Source organism: Aureobasidium melanogenum, assembly GCF_000721775.1.
Source record: "Aureobasidium melanogenum CBS 110374 unplaced genomic scaffold scaffold_12, whole genome shotgun sequence".
Taxonomy (NCBI): domain Eukaryota; kingdom Fungi; phylum Ascomycota; class Dothideomycetes; order Dothideales; family Saccotheciaceae; genus Aureobasidium; species Aureobasidium melanogenum.
Genome location: NW_024470064.1, coordinates 141,417 through 159,974, shown reverse-complemented (window position 1 = coordinate 159,974; position 18,558 = coordinate 141,417). Strand labels below are relative to the sequence as shown.

The following is an 18,558-nucleotide window of genomic DNA, read 5'->3' as shown; positions in this document are numbered from 1 at the left end:
GATCCGACCCTGCGTACAATGTCCCGCAATAGAGATGCTAGTGGAGGCAGTGGTACTCAGACACCGCCTGAAAGAAAAGCAGGAGAAGACCAGCTCGATGGTGCGGATGAACACGGCCGTCAGGGCTCCTTCTTCTCCCGTCTAAAAGCCATGGCTACACCAACCCACTCGCGCCATCCTAGCGAATTCACCAATGCTTCAGTCTTGATGACTCCTACAGAAGAGTTGGAAGAACCACATTTCCCTTTCTACTCGCAGTCGCAGCATGATGGCAGCGAGGCCGAGGGTGATATCGAGGAGAGCTCAATGGATGAAGCTGCCGAGGGCCACGAACCTCGTCAGAAGCGCAAAGCCAGGAGAAAGATGGAGAAGACGCCATCCGCTGGTCCTTCGACACCACGTACTCCGCGCTTTCCTTCTTTCTTGCGCGACCACGCTGATCGAACTCCACGCCTACCGCGCAGAGCCACCATGACAGACATTCCTGAAAATTCAAGAGCAGGCGTTAGCGAGGATGAAGGCCGCGATCGTCTTGCCAAAAGTGCCTGGAGGCGTGGTCTCGAGGGCGCGCGAGGTCTGAGTTATGCACCTCGCAGTAGCAGACCTACAAATGATGCTGCTGAGCAGTCTGACTCCAATCGTCCAACCACTTCGAGGAGATTCACTGGATTCGGTGCACTTGACGGTTCAGCCTCACCGTGGAGAGGCCGTGGAGAGCGCCAGCAGAGCACCAGTGCTCAAAAATGGAAACAAGTCAAGGCTGGTTTGAAACTGCTTGGTCAACGCAAGAAAGACGAGCGAGTCAAAGTTGACCATCAAAAGTCTACAGAACTCATGGCTGAACTCCTTGCTGGTTCACCCGCTGCTATCTTCCTGGCCAGCATGTACCAGCGTGATGAACATGGTCGTCGCAAGATTCCTGTCTTGCTTGAGCAACTCAAAATCACCATTCCTTCAAGTCAGCAACGCGAGAGCAAGTCTGGTGATCGCCATATGGTCTTCACCATCAATCTTGAATATGGAAGCGGGCCTTCACGTATGTCGTGGACCATCCACCGTTCTCTCAGAGACTTTAGCAATTTGCACCTCAAGTACAAGTTTCAAAGTCAGTCAGAGCGATACTCGATACTCAAGACCGACGATCGCTCGAAAGCAAAGATTCCTCGATTCCCCAGAAGTGCTTTCCCATACCTTCGTGGTGTGAGAGGTCTGGCTGATGACGAGGAGGAAGACGATGATAACGCCATAGCTGAACAAAGCGGTCCTGATGGTGAAGCCAGTGGCCCTGATAGGCCTGGTATGAAGAAGCGACGTAGAACGTCGTTTGCTCTATCCAGACGCAAGTCAAGCACTGGACATGCGTCTGGTCCCGATGGTGTAACTGGCGAAGTCGCGCGAGCTGGCAGTATTGCAGGTGCCGCAGGAGGTGCTAAAGCCAAGGATCTGTACAACGAGCGTCAACGCAGGAAGCTCGAGAACTATCTGCAGCAGATGATCAGGTGGCTAGTCTTCCGCCCTGACAGCACACGATTGTGCAAGTTCCTCGAACTTTCAGCTCTATCTTTGCGTTTGTCAGTAGAAGGCGGCTATCACGGCAAGGAGGGCTTGATGTCCATCATCTCCAAGCCCAACATTGACCTGCGTAGAAGGCCTGTCACTGGTTCAGTCTCGGCTTTCAAGAGAAATGCGGAACCCAAATGGTTCATGATCCGCCACAGCTACATTGTTGCCTTGGATAGTCCCGAGTCACTAGAGCCGCGCGAAGTCTTCCTGGTAGATGGCGATTTCACTACCGACAAGGCGAGCAAAAAGCGATTGAGAGACCAAACAGCAGAAGAATTGGCCAAAACTGCTGGCAATGCCACACAACCCAAGCACCACATACTTCGTCTGTACAACTCGGAGCGAAAACTGAAGATGTTGGCCAAGAATGAGCGCCAACTAGTGCAATTTCAGGAGTCTATTGATTACATGGTAAAAAACACAATCTGGTCGCTAAAACATCGCTTCGACAGTTTTGCGCCGGTCCGCAAGAATGTCTTTGCCCGCTGGCTGGTTGATGGCAGAGATCACATGTGGCAAGTTTCGCGAGCCATTGACAATGCGAGAAGCTTTGTGTACATCCACGACTGGTGGCTCAGTCCTGAACTCTACCTTCGCCGACCAGCTGCCATCAGTCAGAAGTGGCGTCTCGACCGTCTACTTCTTCGCAAGGCCCAAGAAGGCGTCAAGATCTTCGTCATCGTCTACCGCAATATCGAGTCTGCCATCCCCATCGACTCGGAATACACCAAAGCCTCCCTCCTAGACCTCCACCCCAACGTCTGTGTTCAACGTTCGCCCAATCAGTTCAGGCAGAATCAGTTCTTTTGGGCGCACCATGAGAAATTGGTGGTGATTGACAATGCTATGGCGTTCGTGGGTGGTGTAGATTTGTGTTTTGGAAGATGGGATGACCCTCACCACTCCCTGACCGATGACAAGCTCACTGGCTTCGAGTTGGACATGGAAGGACCCAGGACTGCGGACAACTGTCAGGTCTGGCCTGGCAAAGATTACTCGAATCCCAGAGTCCAGGACTTCTACGGACTGGACCGCCCGTACGAGGAAATGTACGATCGCACAAAGGTGCCTCGTATGCCTTGGCACGATATTGCCATGACCATTGTTGGCCAGCCTGCCCGAGATGTGGCTCGTCATTTCGTCCAACGATGGAACTACATTCTCAGACAGCGTGTGCCTTCTCGTCCTACGCCAATTTTACTGCCTCCACCCGAGTTTGATCAGAGTGAGCTTGAACGTCTCGGCATGACTGGTACCTGCCAGATTCAAATCCTCCGCTCTTGCACATCGTGGTCGATTGGCACACCAAACAAGACCGAGTGCAGTATCATGAACGCCTATGTCTATCTCATCGAAAACTCTGAGCACTTCGTGTACATCGAGAACCAGTTCTTTATCACAAGCTGTGTTGTCGAAGGTACCCAGATCAACAACAAGATTGGTGATGCTCTTGTCGAGAGAATCATACTTGCCCATGAGAGAGGTGACAATTGGAGAGCATGCTTGATCATCCCTCTGATGCCCGGATTCCAGAACCAAGTGGATTCACAAGACGGAACTAGTGTTCGTCTCATCATGCAATGTCAATACCGCAGTATCTGTAGAGGTGAATCATCCATCTTTGCCAGATTACGTGCCCAAGGCATCGACCCTACGCAGTACATTGAGTTCTATGCTCTCCGACAATGGGGCAAGATTGGTCCTCGCAAGTGTTTGACCACTGAACAGCTCTACATCCACGCCAAGTGTATGGTTGTTGACGATCGCAGTGTCATCATCGGATCTGCCAACATCAACGAGCGCTCCATGCTGGGCTCGAGAGATTCCGAGGTTGCTGCCATTGTTACTGACCAAGAGATGATTCCTTCCTTCATGGGGGGCAAGCCTTACGACGTCGGAACTTTCCCGCACTCACTTCGCATGCGTCTTATGCGCGAGCATCTTGGAGTTGATGTTGACGAAATCTACCGTCGTGAATGCGAAGCTGAGAGGGCTTTCCAAGACGAGGAGATGGAACGTATCTACAGAGACGATTTCATCACACCACCGGAGACTCCCGCAGGTGCTCACGGCCTGACCGAGGAGAATTTGAACCACAACAGTGAGCGTGATGGAAAGGCTGGTGTGTTGCACAACTTCCTCAACGAAACTGACAACGATAACGCTGATCAAATGGATGGTGCTGGCGGCAAGAAGCACTCTGGCGAGAAGTCCCATGACCTCGACGTCGCCGGATTTGGTACCGATAACATGAAGAACCTTGAGAACGTAGTCGACATGTCTGCCAGAGATACTTACATCACAGCCGACGGCAGGGAAGTGCTCAAGAGCGCCAATCTACTTGACGCTGCCACACGTCCCCGATCCTCCTCAATCAAGAGAGAAGTCATCAACCACCAGATCTACGATCTTCCTCACAATGCCACAGAGGCAGGTCGTCTAATGCCCCCACCCATGCCACCTCGTATGAACACGCGCGAGCTTGGCTTGACACAGCTCTCGCAACTCCCACCACTTCCTGTCTGCGATGACTCGGACATAGGTGGCCCGTCGTTAGTCCAGGAGGTCGATTCTGAGAATGCTCACATCATCAACCCACTCCTCAACTCCATGATGCGACCTGTGGTTGACGAGGACTGTATGCGCGACCCGTTGGCCAACGACTTCTACAAGAAGATTTGGCACCAGGTAGCTGAAAACAATACTCGCATCTACCGTCAAGTCTTCCGTTGCATGCCGGATTCCGAAGTTCAGTCGTGGACCGAGTATCGCAACTTCAACACATACAACGAGAAATTCATGCTGTCGCAAGGTTTGGGCGCGAGTATGCCGCTTCCCAAGCCTGCCGGAGATGCACCCGATTCTAGTGGTCCTCCTGGCTCTGGCGGCACCGATGTCCTCTCATCCGTGGCCAACGTCTCAGATCGCGCAAGCAAACATGCCAGCAACAGATTCAGTGGATTGAGTAGGCTTTTTGGTGGCCGTCCCAGCACTTCTCACTCCAACGTCGCTGCAACCAATGGCGACCTGAATGAAAAGTCTGAGAAGCAAGGGATGGACGGTGGCCCTCGTGCCTCTGATTCTGCGCTCAACAATGGCGCTGACGATGCCGCCAACGAAGAGCCTTTTGACGAGAAGGTGGCCGCTCAACGCAATGACACGGCCAACACGGACGCTACACTTGCACCACCACCACTTGATGGCATCCCCACCAACAGCAGTGCTAACGGAGCACCTGTCCGCGTTACAAAGTCCCGCACTATACAATTCCCCGAGATGACCGAGAAGGAAAAGAACTTTGAGCCTGGTCAGGTTCAACATGCGGCTACTGTCAGTGGCAGTGGAAACATGCAACACAGCACCTCTAAGCGCAGACGTAATCGTGCAAACACCAGAGGCAGTATGAAGGCTACAGGCGCGTTTGAGCCCGAAGTCCTCACCAAAGAGGAGGCTGAGGGCTTGCTGAGGCTCGTTCAGGGGCATTTGGTGACTTTCCCTTATGATTGGTGAGTATTCTCTTGAAAGGTTCGAAGACGATCAATCGCTGACTAAACTCACAGGCTTGAGAGAGAAGAAAAAGGTGGCAATTGGCTTTACAACATTGATCAACTTGCTCCTTTGGAAATTTAGTAAGTCTTTTCGGGAGAGAGAAAGATGTGAGAAATGTATACTGACTGTTTTGTAGCGATTAATCGCCTTGTCGCCATCTCCTTGGTTGTATCTATTATAAGCGTCTTGCGTGCACCGAGACGTTTGTCCTTTTGTATATTACTAGTCAACACTTAATTATTTTCTCTTTCTTGTAACTTGAGGCAAGGAGTTCTTTTCAGTCTTGTGGTTCTAGCGGCATTTTGTTTGGTGTTTTCGGAATAGATTGGGATTGCGTTGGATTTTTCACTTTTTGTACAAAAAGGATCGAAAAGAGTATGATTGATCGTTTCTCTTGACCCTGTGTGTTTTTCCCAAAATGACCAGCTTTTTTCTTTCCATCCGTGTCTTGTCTTTGTTGTTGTCATTCTTGCCTTTTCCTGCTTCTTGTAGAATATGCTCGTCGTTACTGTTTCGATACTGCGTCTTGCTCCTTCTACTATGCACCTGTCTGTTCGTGTGCATCTGCGAGCACTGGGGAGATGTAATGCTTTGTTGCCGAGAAATCGTGTCGATGTGGTTTCTGGTGATGTTTGTGATCCGTCATCGTGCCTTGGATCCTTTTCTCTTGTATCTTTTGGACCACCAAAAGAGCGTGGAGTGTTTGTGTTCCTGGGAGTTTCCTCAGGACAAAGCCGTTGATTCGTTTTTCCATGGCTGGCGAACAGTAAGAAATGCATAGTTGTGATGCTTGAATCCTTCTTCTCCTTCTTTTCTTCTTCCCATCTTTTTCTTTTGAACGAATATTGCTTCATGCTGCGACACAAGTCGTTTCTTGCGCAGGATTGAAGAGGCAGGGAGGGAGGATGCGATGAGAAGCAGGAGCTCGGGTGGTAGAGAGAGGATGTTGGCAGGCATGGTTGGTTGTGTGCTGGCAGTGTAGGAGGAGATGGTGGTGGAGAAGGTGTGAGATGGGAGAGGTTTGACAGGGGTTATGAGATGGTCGAAGTTGAAGGGGGAGCGAGAGTGGATGGAAATGTCGTCGTCGGGTCGACGCAAGTAGAAAACTCCACCCTGCTCGAGGATGAACTCAACTTTCGTTTGGAGATCTGAATTGTTCGTTTGTGGATTGAAGTGGTTCTCGATGCTTGCAAATGCGGTGAAGAGAGCTAAAGACCTTACCCTTGGTTTCTCGACACTTCATCTTGACGATGCTTTCAGGACACACAAATATAGATGGATAGGCTATAGAATGCATAATCCTTTGTTGATGTCTGAGATATCCAGAGAAAGCTGCTCATGCAAGAGTATCTCAGTGGATCTGCTTTAAATCAAGAATAACATCTTGCATTTTCGTGAACGTGCATAACGGGTTAAGGGTAGAGAACATTGCCACCCCTGACCCATGTGGGCTGTTTCAGTGGACTCAATATGACTGTGAAAACTATTCTGCATTTTTATGGGTCTCATGTGGAGGTCATTGGCTTGAAGAGATGAGTGTCTCGGTGGTAAATACTAGTATACAGCTTGAATGACAACGCAGAACGATCCAGAGGCAAAAGAGAGATGCCAAAAACGCGTTTGTGAACTCGAAGAACAGAAGAAAAAACGTTCTGTAGGGACCGACCCTGTCATGAATGCTGTTGACGCATGGTCAAATGCATGCCTCATCAGTGCTACTCCAAGCGATCAACGTGCTATCTGAACCCCAATCCAAAGACCACCTTCCCATTGACAACAACTCAAGGCCATTGAGTCCAGATGCCATCAGAGACCGAAGCATTTGGAGTTGCTTGGATGTGCCAGGGCTCAGTGTAGAGAATCGAGCCATCATGGTCGATCAAGTGTTCTGCCCAGAATGACTGCAGGTTGGTGGAACCAGCTAGTTCGTTCATGAATTCATTCCACTCCATGGGCCTCGCAGAAAGCCGTGGCGGATTGTAGAGTCTGCTAATGTCGTGAACACTGACGTTTCTGAGGACCAGGTGCTGCATTCTAGCGTGTTCGTGGAACCAATCCCACACTCTTCTGATGTCGAGTGCGCAGTTCTGGATGTCAAGGAGGTAAATCTCGCTGAAAATAGTCATGCGGCCCATGATGTCAAAGTGCCAGGTTGCGAGGTTGTACATGCCGATATGCATGAATCCTTCCTTATGTTGAATTATCAGCTCACGAGGTGGCTGCGTCTCTTCACCTTTCTTGCTGAATCTGACTTTGACCTCCAATAGAGCTTGAATTTCGGCCATGCGCACCCAAATATCTTGGAATGCGGCGCTATAACATACAGCGAGCTCGCGTGCTTCGGAAGGGTCGGTTAAGATGGGATAAGCGGCGCTTGAGGTATCGTCGATGTGCATAGTGATAGTTCGTACACCAGGAGGGCCGTAAACGGGGTAGCCATAGAGCACATATCCAAGGACGCGGTACAGAATGCGAATGACCGAGGAACCTGCATCGAGAGGAGGATTGGCGACTGTAACGTTGAGGTCGACTTCTTTACCGATTCGATGGAAGTACTCAAGGGTTTCGAGGAAGAAATCGACTTTGCCCCTTTCGTGCATACCAGAGCACAAAGCACCCGAGTCAGCGAAATTTTCGTTGTCGTAGAGAACAGTGATGGCTTGGACAGAAGTGCTGAGCTCGGGGTTTCGTGCAGTCGACAGCAGTCTGCCAAATGCTCTGCGGGTTGGTGCAACGTGAAGGTGGGTGAGGAAAGCGCAGTGGAAGTAGTCTTTGCTCAAGTTCTTGAACAGCTTGCAGACGAGTCTCACGCTTGGAAGACTCTTCTCGTCCTCGGCTACAAGAGCAATAATCATCTCAAGCAGTTCCGTGGGCAGGGACACCAGACTCGAATCTGGGCCTAGCTTCAAGGCCATCTGAGCGACTTCAGGGGTGCGGCGCGAGTTGAGGTAGGCGAAGATACCTCCTCCTATGGTTATATGTGGTCAGCAGTGGGACGAGGATGCGTGTAGTACCAACCAACCAGGACCATCTTGGGAGCGGTTCGCAGAAGAAGAGCGAGCCATGCGTGCGGCGCGGCTGTAGTGTTCCATAGCGGCGACTGGGTATGATGAGGAGACAGTCAATGCTGCTAGTCTGGAAGATCTTCGCGTTAGGGGGGTTCAGTGTTGGGGGTGAAGGTGTAAGACGCACGATGAACGAAGAAAGACGAAAGACGCACCACGAGCGACGAACGAATGAAAGACCGGGTTTCAGTGCCCTGGCAACGAAAGTCCGAGACTCTCTATCGATCAGTCGACGACAGCAAGGTCTGAGCAGCCAGCCTTCTTGTCAACCAACCTTGGTTCCAGTTCGAGCACAAGAAACACCTCGTCTGTGACTTACTCCTTGCTTTCACTCATCATCAACAGAGAACAGACAGTTTGACATATTTGTGCCTATCTATCAGTGTCACTGATACAGCACTACACTATCACGAAAACAGAAGATCTTCGTAGGTCAGGGAGGGTGTTTTAGAAGAGCTTCCATCTGTTGCGCTTCATCTATCTGCTACAGCGAGGTTGTGTGTGCACAAAACCACAAGGCATGTCTTGATGCAGAGAGCCTGCGACAGCAATAGTGCTGTGCTCTCAACCTCTGAGTGCCCCCCTCTTCCTACTTGTTTGACACCATAATCATCTATAGAAGCTGAATAGTATCCCTGAGACACCGTCCTTGTTGTCGCCGTTGTGAACCTCCGTGGAAGGATCTACTGAGCCTCAAGCTCGTCTTCGATATAGCGAGCGCGCTGAACGTTCTCGATCAGGCCAGCAATGGCGTTACTGACACTGCAGTAAGGCGTGGCAGTGAACTCCCAAACACCTTCGACGAAGAAGTCATCATTGCCGTCGCGCAGATTGACCAGGCGGCAGGATTCGAGGTGACCGAGCTGAAGCATCTGCAAGGTCTCAATCCAATCTGCAGGCTCGATAACATATTGAGATTGGTCAAACCAGCGTCTGATACAGACATTCTCAAGAATTAGGTGTCTTAAAATGGGATTCTTGTTGACTGAACGACGCAAGGTCCCTTGCAAGAAGACAGAATCTTTGATGGTGAGAGTCTTGGGCTTCCAAGAGTCGGTAAAGCCGGCATCATCCAGTGAGCAGGTTCTGTTGTTGTTGTCGAGCGTTTCGCACATAAAGTTTTTGAGAGTCGCATGCCTGGTAGCATGGTTGGTCACCTGGACGTGGCGAACGGGGTCTCCGGCGCCGTCGTGTATCTCGAGTGCGGTGTCTTGTGCAAGGGTGACATCCCCGTCCACCACGCAGTCCATGAAATCACCGATTTCGCCGAAACAGTCTTCCAGGCTCCAGTCGGCGCGGCTGAGATCATGTGTCCTGACCACAATCTTCCAGGTGCCCACGTTAACGACATCTCTCAAGGGGACAAGATAGAACGTTAGGAAGTCTGCCATGTCTGTGCAGTGAGCCAAGAAGGCGGGATGATTCCACTGCTGCGATGCAACACCGAGAGTGACTGAGCTGCTGAAGAGGCCGAGGTTGTTGATGATTCTGTTGATGAGTCGATGGTGAGGACGAGCAGTATAGTCGTCGTCGATTGAAAATAACAAAGACTTGACGTGGCGGGCAGGGCGAGACTGCTGAGAAAGCCAGAGCAAGCTCTCCAGCTTCCTCTGCGTGAGATTGGACTCGATTTCGGCGAGGAAAGTAATGTAAAAGCGATCGTCGGTTTCTTCCTTGAACTGCTTGCAGGTAGATCTGGTGGCTACAAGGGCGGACTTCTCCAAGTTCTCCAGTACCAGTTTGAAGATCTCAGGAGGTAGATCCTTGATGCGGAACGCTGTAGGAGGGGACGCATCCATCTTGATCGAATGGCGTAGCCGTCGTGGTAGATGAGTCGTAAGAGATACAGAGAGATGAGGAGTGTGAAGAGACGAGAGGAAGAGTGTTATGTTCGCGTTGAACCGCAGGATGGTTGGTCGACGAATTGTTCGCTGGCGGTCAAAGCTCATTCGGAACAACAACTTTCATACAGATGCGGGCTTACGACTCATGCAACAACACAGAAGAAACGTTTGATTTGCCTTTTAGGAACTTGCATCATGAGGAGAGTATATCTTGATTCTTGCTTGCCTGAGATCGACGTGGGAACCTGGTTCAACAGGTCTGTATCTTCTGGCAAATCTCATTTCTCTGCCGAGCTACACTGTGCTTTTGGAATGGCACAATAGCTTAGCCTGAATTGAAGCATTCGTGTGATAAATCGACGAAGGATTGTCCGGACTGGCAAATGCTCGGCATAATCACCACGGTTGCAGCCATGGGCAGCTCACCATAAGCAGGAGACATGGTAAGGATTAACCAAAAGGAGGGGAAATATCGTCTGATCCAAAGAAGAAGGACGTGATGTGGAGGTCAAAGGAAGGGCATACTGGGGTCTCAAAGGAGGTTCATACAATTTCTTACCCGAATGCTCGGCTAACTTACTGGGTGAAGAGACACTTGGAGCTTATTGCGGGCATCATTGAGCATGAGTAAATATGAAGAGGTTTCTGGCCGGGCAGCACTCCGCACCACAAAAATCTATGCACCCTCGTCAAGATCTATCCATCCCTCCGTATTCCTGACAGCAAATTCAGAAGCTCTGATCATCAATATGGACTCGGGCTCAAGTGCAGAAGCTTGACTTGAAATGCGAGATGCACCCCACTGACCATCAGAGCAAGAAGCAAGAAAGAGTCTCGTCTTGTCTTTGTTCGTTACAGCATTCGGCAGAATTCTGGAAAGAAGAGAATGGAGGAAGGAGGGGTCAAGGTAAGGCGAAGTCTGCTTACATAATCTACTCGGCAGGCAGACAGCTCAGTCGCTCTTTGAGTCGGAGCCAGTACCGCACCACGACAATTCCTTAGAACAAAGAAGTGCATAACCCTGAACGACCCCCAGCTCTTTGTTTCATCAAAACTATTGTCCCTTGCTAGGAGCATCCATCCATGTCCTTGAGCTATTCTGGGCGCAGTCATCAACAGCTTGGCGGCAGCGCAACCTTCGAAAGGTTGATAGCCGCGACAACCTTGCTTTCGTGTTGCCGTCCACGTCAACTGATGTGGTGCGCCGTATGACGAGCTTCTAGGGATTATATCAGTCGCATGCCCGACTCATCTTCATGCGCTTTTGAGGTATCAGTTGCAAGAAGTCATGGTCGCAGGTTACGTGGCCGTGCTGCGGTCTGGTACAAAGGTACCGTACATTCTGCTTGGGCGATCGACACGACCAAATTGCTTCTGCACTCTGAAGCATTCATGGCGACAGTACGCGTCACTGAATTTTGTGTGATTTTGAGGCAAAGCATATAACGACAGCGTGAGTAAGACTCAAGCTCTTTTTCTAGAAAACACAATCGCTCGACATTATTCGCTATCAATTGAGAAAACCTGACCCGCCGTATCCGATTAAAGCTTCGTCAAGCAGGGAGCCGCTCGACGTCATGCCATTCTACCTTGAGAACAAAATTGTCGAAGTGCACCGAAGCTCGAGAGCGACTGTGAAATGCGTCGAAGAAGGTCCTCTAGAATTGAGAACGATCGCTCCCAATGTCAGCTACCTCTCGGAGACGATTGGTTTGTTAGCGGATGCGACCGCGCCGTCTGTCGCATTATTTGAAATGGCTACAAGAGAACAAGCGTCAGAACTCTGGAGTGTCCTCGAGGCATGCGACCACAGCTTATTCAATGTTCGAAGCATCTGGACTTCTTTCGCGCAGCTGGACCAGCTCGAGCAATGTCAATTTAAAGAAAAGGCGTGTCTGGCGACCGGAGGGTTGCGCTACTTGCAATCAAAGCTCGTGAACAATTCTACCGCGCTCAAGAACTTACTGGTGGACTTCAAGATCTCATCTACAGCACTGAATTGGCCTCCCAACCTCGATGTACTTGGGAGTATCCAAGCCGAGCTTCTGGCTGAGGGCGTGCAAGTCGATCACTTGCAAGATCGACATGATGAGATTAAGGCTTACATTCGGTCGCTTGCCATTGGCGAGGTCAGCACTTCTGTAGGTCTCGGCCAGGAGACATCGTATCCGCGCCACTCGCCCTTGTTCCCTCCAGCAGCCGGGACGCCAGTGACCACAGCAATTTCTCCAACGCGCCGACATGTGACAGATTTAGCCAACCAGTTCGCCTCGCTGTTTGAACCGACAGCGCTTCGTCGGTCATCGCTAGGCAGTGCAGATCCCAACATCGCTTCACCAAACCTGCCTTCCGAAAAATTGACAGTCGTCGATATCAAGCAAGAACAACTGTTGTCTTACAAACATTCCGTGACGCCTCTTCGGAAAGACTCCATGGACCCCACTGCAGCTTCTCTGGTCTCGCGACTATCAAATGCTATGGCACACATGGCATTTTCGGTCAGCTTGCAGAACAAGCCACACAGCTCACGGCCGCCGCCTCATCGGACATCTTCTGCTGTGTTTCGCGGTCTAGGGAATGAAGAACGTGCAACTGGTGACTAAAGTTCGGTTTAACCCCTGCGTTTCGAGTACTGCTGCCAAGAAAGAAGCTTGCAAGAAAACCTTTGAACATCTCGAATGCGGAAGTGTGTGGTTTGTGTAGCTTACAAGGATGCACAATGATGATGAGAAAATGTCTGTTATCCACTGAGTCCTTTCGCTGATGAGTGGCTGTCCCTGAACACACTTCTATCCAAGATTCTATTATGCCTTTCTACAGCTAAGAATTTGCTTGCCATCACTGCGAGAACACGAAAAACAAATCCATAAACGCATTATTAGATTCGGCAAAGACCTGTATTTTGTGAAGCAAGGGATGCTTTCACTTCCAGATCAAGCAAGGCATACCTCACTTAACCAATACATAAACCTCTCCTTCTCACTCCAAGCATGGCTTCTTTGCCATCCTTGAACATCCTCTTTATGTAGTGTTGCCTCGAGAATAACCTGGACATTGTCTGGTGCTGCGTACTGCCACCGCGTTAAGCTGAGTCGATGCATCGACACCCTACGTCGCGAAGGCATACGTCACGAATGAGGTTATGATCGCAGAGGGTAAAAATATAGTATCTCGCGCTTTCGATAAGTGGTTTAAAGAGTGGAGGCAAGTCACAAAGGAAAAAGAAAAGTAAATCAGGGACGGGGGTGTGGCGACATAGACCTTACTAGCGATGGAAGACCACAATCTTAGCAAAAGAGGGTGCAATCCTTATCCCAAGTAAGTGGTAACTAAGTTGTAGTCACGCTTGATGGCAGGACTGATGGAGAAATGCAACTATCGTCTCTTGGAGCCTCTAAGATTGTTTTGTTGATCATGTGACGCCGTAAACCTAAGCAATCCGCGAAGTCATGTATGCTAGTCTGCCCAAAACTCCTCAGAGAGCATTTGCTCTACCTTAGACCTGTGCTTAGCGTCCAGTCGAGCGTAGATCCAGTAATTGCCATCCTTATCTTTCGAGATGGCAAAACCGCTAATGAGATCAAAGTCCTTGATGATAGCATGTATCTGATTATACGACGGACACACAGGACCAGTATTTCTGGACTTTCCTTCTAGGAGAGCAGGAGAAAAGTCTACCTCGTGGATTTTGCCCTTGATCCAGTTTGTACAGATGATCATGCGCATCCATGGATCTCCGTAGAGTGCTGGATGACCTGTTCGTCGCAGCCATTCTCGATCCAAAGAGAACCGAGCTTCGACTTGTTCCCTTGTGCTTAGTTGCTTGATTGTCTGCCGTAGCGATAGAGCAGTCTCGCCTAAGGGTTTTCTAAGAAGCTGCGCTGCTGTGGTAAATGTAGGCATCATCATGAGCGCATTGGATACGTATGGATTCTCAGGGCAGAAAAGTTCTGGTGTCAGGACTGGCCTCAAGTCCAACAGGTTGTTGATGACTAATGTCTCGGTTGGTTGTTTTGACATGCAGGATGCGATGTATCTCGACCACCAAGCGCAGAGTACGTCACTGTCACTGAGAAATGGCGTCTCAGCCAATGGGTCGCTGGCTCTAGTGATTTCCTTGAGAGCATTGCTCTTGAGCTCCTTGACGTATGAGCTAGGGACACAAATAATGTAGTCTTTGATCTCAGACTTCGAAAAGGTTCTGCGGAGCAAGGCACGAACGCCAAACAAAATGAGCTGCGGGACACCCATAACACGCGACTCATGTTTGTAAGGGACGGTAGACTGAGTCCCCAAAGTAGCAAGAGGATCCTCGTAGACTCCCTGCAAATCCGGAACTTCGTGCTCACGGCCATGAAGTACAAGAGACCATGCGTCCAACACCGCTTTCCCTCCCAGTCCGTCCAAGAGCAAGTGATTGCAGGATAAGGTTACTAGAGTGGCGTCATCGAATGTTACGACACGCAACCCTAGTATTGGTCGATCCTTGTTGAGATAGTCCTGGAAGGATTCTGGATCACCCTTACTGCGCATGAGGGCAACCAAGTCACTAGCACATGCAACTATTTCCGGCTCCTGAGAAGCTGAGGGCAGACGCGAAGCCAGCGGATGCTCGTTGATGGTACATTCGAACTTTTCATGGTTGAATGCAATTGCAGGTTGATCGGTATCGAATCGATGTGGGATATGAAGTTCTAGCGCTTTCTTGTCCTGGAATATGATATCAGATCAGCTTTGCTTCGCGTGTGAGTAACAAGACCATGCTTACGTTCTGGTGCAATCTAGCACCCAGTTTGCGCCAACCACCATCGCGATCAATTAGCTTGATCAAGGAGTCTCTAAGCTTGTTCGCGTCAAGCGGTGCATTGAACCTCGACATGTGATAAACCACAGCTGAACGTATTGGCAGATCCCACATATGAACAGGGACCACTTGATGCGATTTGACATTTTCTGCGCTCGTATAAGTCTTGCTCGATCTGAATGCCCGTTCAAAAACAGTTTGAAGCAGATTGAGAACTTGTATCATAACGTAGCTTACGACGCGACAGAGGGTAAACAAAGGCTTCGGAAGTATCATGCTGAGTCAAGAATTGCTTGCGAATGGGATGACTGGACTTGCGGCGTGGAATTGTCAGGATGATGAGGCTCAAGAGGAACGAATGCTAATCTCACCAAAATGTTGAAGGTGAGGTTGGACGTTCGAGTGCGATCCACCTGGACGCCACAGATGCAGGATATGCTTGGCATGCAGGCGCATGGATTGGCGAGATCACCGCTGAAGCGCCTTTGTCTCATCTTTGATATTCAAGAAAGCTGTGAGATACGGCGCAGATCTGATAGCGGACACTTTTAGCGTATCGCCAGTCGAGCTCTCGATATCGGAAGCAGTGTTTTTGGTGACCCATCAAACTGCAGAATGCGAACATATCATAGGTGTGCAACCAGAGAGAGAGGGTCAAAAGTCATTTTCTTGCATGCATATAACTTCACAATGTGCTTGATAATGGGTATCTCAGAGGAGAAGGAGAAGCGGAACAAGTTTGAGCATTTGGGTTATCGAAACTTTCCAGCGTGCCGAAGGGATGAGATCAGTAATTTGTTGTTAAGGCGGCTCACTATACCTCATTAGCAACTTGCATATCCAATCCCACAGATGTTCTAACATACCTTTTTCAGCAAGTCTCACTATCCTTGCGCTCTTCAGCATCGGCAAGAAGTTCCATCTCCATCTTGACGGCAAGAACAGCCACACAAACGAAGATGAAGCGCTCTTTGACGCGCTCTCTCTCCTCAGCAACCTGCTCATCGAGCAAGTCGTGCAGAATGCGGAAACGAGGGGCAAGTTCGGCGCGAACACGATCGAGTTGTTCTTGGGTGCATGGCGGGGCCAGTGGGATTGGTGGAGCAGCAGCGGTGGGCCAGGGGGGATCCATGTTGTTGATGGGATGTGTGCTTTGCGAGTGATCTTTGGAATACTTAGTGTTTCTGATGTTACGACAGTGGAGATAGACTTGTACTTACTATTGAAGTGGAGCTTAGGGTAGCTAAGTGGAAGATGGGTTGTTGGAGTAGAGAAGAGGGGTTGAAAGTGTTTTGCGATGGAAAAAGGTGGGTTCATGCCGCACCAGCGGCGCGTCAGAGCTTGTTGTTCACTCTTGTCGATTGCTTTCTAAACTCCTTGAATCACATTTGATTTCTCCGTCGTATTGGACACCTTCACACTGCCTCTAAATGTACAACATTATCTTGACAGCAGTCATGCCCAGCGAGATGACGTTGACTTGAGATATCTCTATGGTTGTAACTACGTTCCAAAAACAATTTTGTATCTCTATGGTTTCTCTACATCAGACACAGATGCTAAGATGTCATACAATGTATGTCTTCAATGACGTGGCCCTATCCAGTGTGACACTCTTCCCTAACCTCCTTCCAATCGAGTCTATCCTCTCCATTGCGCTGATAATCCTCAGACTGGCTATAGAAAGGCACGATGTTTCTTTGACAGCAGCGATGACCACTGAGAAAGCGTCAATCTTGGATGCTTCTCTGGCTGCAAGTGTATCTGGAGAACGATTGTGCATTTCTATGGTTGCTTTATTGGTGCTTGTGGACACGGGAATGATGAATCTACAACAGGTTTGATGATTCAAATGGAGTGTGAGTAGTTTCTAATATACCATTTCCTCGTGCTCCAGCTTTCGTGGTTCTTTTCGTTCTTTCCTTCGTGCTTCCAAGCCCTCGCTTCATCGCTTTCCTCTTCTTGTTCATCCACTCTTCCATTCTTTACTTCCCTCATCTCTAAGATCTCTCAAGGCCCGAAACCTCTCACTCTCATCCCCCAAACCTCGTAGCCTTGCACTTGCAATCCGCAGCACTCTCCTCACAAATCCCAAACGGACAATCCCTATGTCCTCCCAACTCCTGTGCTCTCATCTGCATCTGCACTTCCCTAGCCCTCTCTCTCATCATCTCAACCTCTCTTTCCCTCTTCTTCTTTTCAGCTTCCTTTTCAGCTTTTCTGGCTGCTTCTTCAGCACGAAGTTCTGCGATTTCGGCTGCTGGCAAGTCGGTTCTGGCGATGATGGTGGGGCGAGGAGGGAGCCAGTGGTGGATTGGCTTGAGAGGAGTGAAGGTTGCGGAAGGATGACGGTTTGTGATTGTTGAGGCTAGTGCGAGGGGAGTGATGATTTTGGGGCCAGGAGCGGGCGAGGAGGGTTTCCTGTTGATTTTGATTTTTGGGCTGCTGGAAGTTGAGGTGGTGGTAGACTTGGGGACATTCTTGTCACTGTTGGGGACTGAAGCTGCTGGGTTTACTTTGGGTGGAGTCTTCTTGTCCATGGTGATGGTCTGAAGGTAATTGATCTTGTTGGTGTTTGGGACGAGGTTGTTGACGTCGTGGTGATGGTCGGTGGAACCAATCTTGTTTTCTTTATACTTGCTCAGAGGCTCTGATTTGGTGTTGCTGATCGTGTTGGTAGCCTCTTCAGTCTCACTAGTGTTGCCGTTCTCTTTGCCAACACCTAGATTGTCGACAGTGGTGCCTATAGCCAAAGACTTTGGAGGAGTTGTGTTGGAAGTGTCAACAGCAGTCGAATCGCTGCTTGTCGATGACGGCAGTGCCCAAGAGTCATCTCTCTGTACGCACTCCCTGTTGACCTTGATACAGTTTTGGCAGATCGGTTTGCCTTCATCACATTCGATATGACGCTCCTTGCAGGTGAGACAGCCCTGCAGGGATCTGCCCCTGAAGGTACGCTTGAAGCTGCCCTTGGTTGACATCTTTGCTGTGTCGTGAGATCAGTATGGTTGTGTAGTGATGCAAGAATTGAAAGACTTACAATCGTGTTCAGCGGAGAGAGAGGAAGTGAAAGGCAACAGAGCTCGAAGGTGGGAGATTGAGGAACACACGTCGTGGTGGTGGTGAAACGCTTTGAGATCGTGTTAGAGAGATGAACCCAACAAGTTTCGTTGACTTCATCTGCTAACATATGTCTTCATCACTATGGCAAGCTGGCTTTCTCTAGTGCTATTTCAAAGCCAGTAAGTCTTGTGCATTCGCGCAAGCGATGATCGGCGCAGTCATCAGAACCAAGGACTTGTTCTCTACTGGACTCTCTCTGACCACAGTTTGAACCAAGAATCATTTTTCGGCCTGTTTACGGGGATAGATCAATCTATACTGGCGGAATGGGATGAGGACAGAATAGCCACTATACCGATAGCGAGAAAGAAACACATCAGATGAGCGAGTAACTAGGGGGAAAAAAAAGAAGAGGTATATTCGTCCCATAATAACGCCTACCTAAAAGAGGAACAGACAAATGACGCCGAACGCTCCCGGCAGTCATCGACTCTCTTTTGGAAACAAGTCTAATTTTGAACCCAACCTCCCGTTAGACGATATTCTCGCCTTATTGTCTAACTTCCCCCTTCCCCTTCTTGGAACTTGAAGGTCATCATGTATCCTATCGCTCAAACACCATACTCTTCTGAACATCATCAGCAACCTTCTCCTTGCCCTTGCCTTTATC

At 49.6% G+C, this 18,558-nt stretch overlaps 5 protein-coding genes across 5 annotated transcripts; 2 read left to right on the top strand and 3 right to left on the bottom strand.

Annotated features, from left to right (window-relative positions):
* Positions 1–18: 18 nt before the first annotated feature.
* On the top strand, positions 19–5,193 carry M437DRAFT_50346 (phospholipase D; the record flags this gene model as incomplete). Its single annotated transcript, XM_041021991.1, has 2 exons — positions 19–5,069; positions 5,124–5,193. 2 exons carry the CDS (start codon positions 19–21, stop codon positions 5,191–5,193), a joined length of 5,121 nt encoding a protein of 1,706 aa, XP_040879137.1.
* Positions 5,194–6,893: 1,700 nt separating this feature from the next.
* Positions 6,894–9,976, bottom strand: M437DRAFT_66555 (uncharacterized protein; the record flags this gene model as incomplete). The annotated part of the gene is made up of 4 exons (XM_041024776.1): positions 6,894–8,080; positions 8,135–8,247; positions 8,497–8,549; positions 8,939–9,976. 4 exons carry the CDS (start codon positions 9,974–9,976, stop codon positions 6,894–6,896), a joined length of 2,391 nt encoding a protein of 796 aa, XP_040879136.1.
* A 1,622-nt stretch (positions 9,977–11,598) lies between these two features.
* M437DRAFT_75795 (uncharacterized protein) lies at positions 11,599–12,624 on the top strand (the record flags this gene model as incomplete). Its single annotated transcript, XM_041026488.1, has 1 exon — positions 11,599–12,624. The coding sequence occupies one exon, from the start codon at positions 11,599–11,601 to the stop codon at positions 12,622–12,624; it is 1,026 nt and encodes a 341-aa protein (XP_040879135.1).
* An 853-nt stretch (positions 12,625–13,477) lies between these two features.
* Positions 13,478–15,957, bottom strand: M437DRAFT_85020 (uncharacterized protein; the record flags this gene model as incomplete). Its single annotated transcript, XM_041028211.1, has 3 exons — positions 13,478–14,731; positions 14,790–14,974; positions 15,711–15,957. The coding sequence occupies 3 exons, from the start codon at positions 15,955–15,957 to the stop codon at positions 13,478–13,480; spliced, it is 1,686 nt and encodes a 561-aa protein (XP_040879134.1).
* Positions 15,958–16,858: 901 nt separating this feature from the next.
* On the bottom strand, positions 16,859–17,806 carry M437DRAFT_85019 (uncharacterized protein; the record flags this gene model as incomplete). The annotated part of the gene is made up of 1 exon (XM_041028210.1): positions 16,859–17,806. One exon carries the CDS (start codon positions 17,804–17,806, stop codon positions 16,859–16,861), a length of 948 nt encoding a protein of 315 aa, XP_040879133.1.
* Between the last annotated feature and the right edge of the window lie 752 nt (positions 17,807–18,558).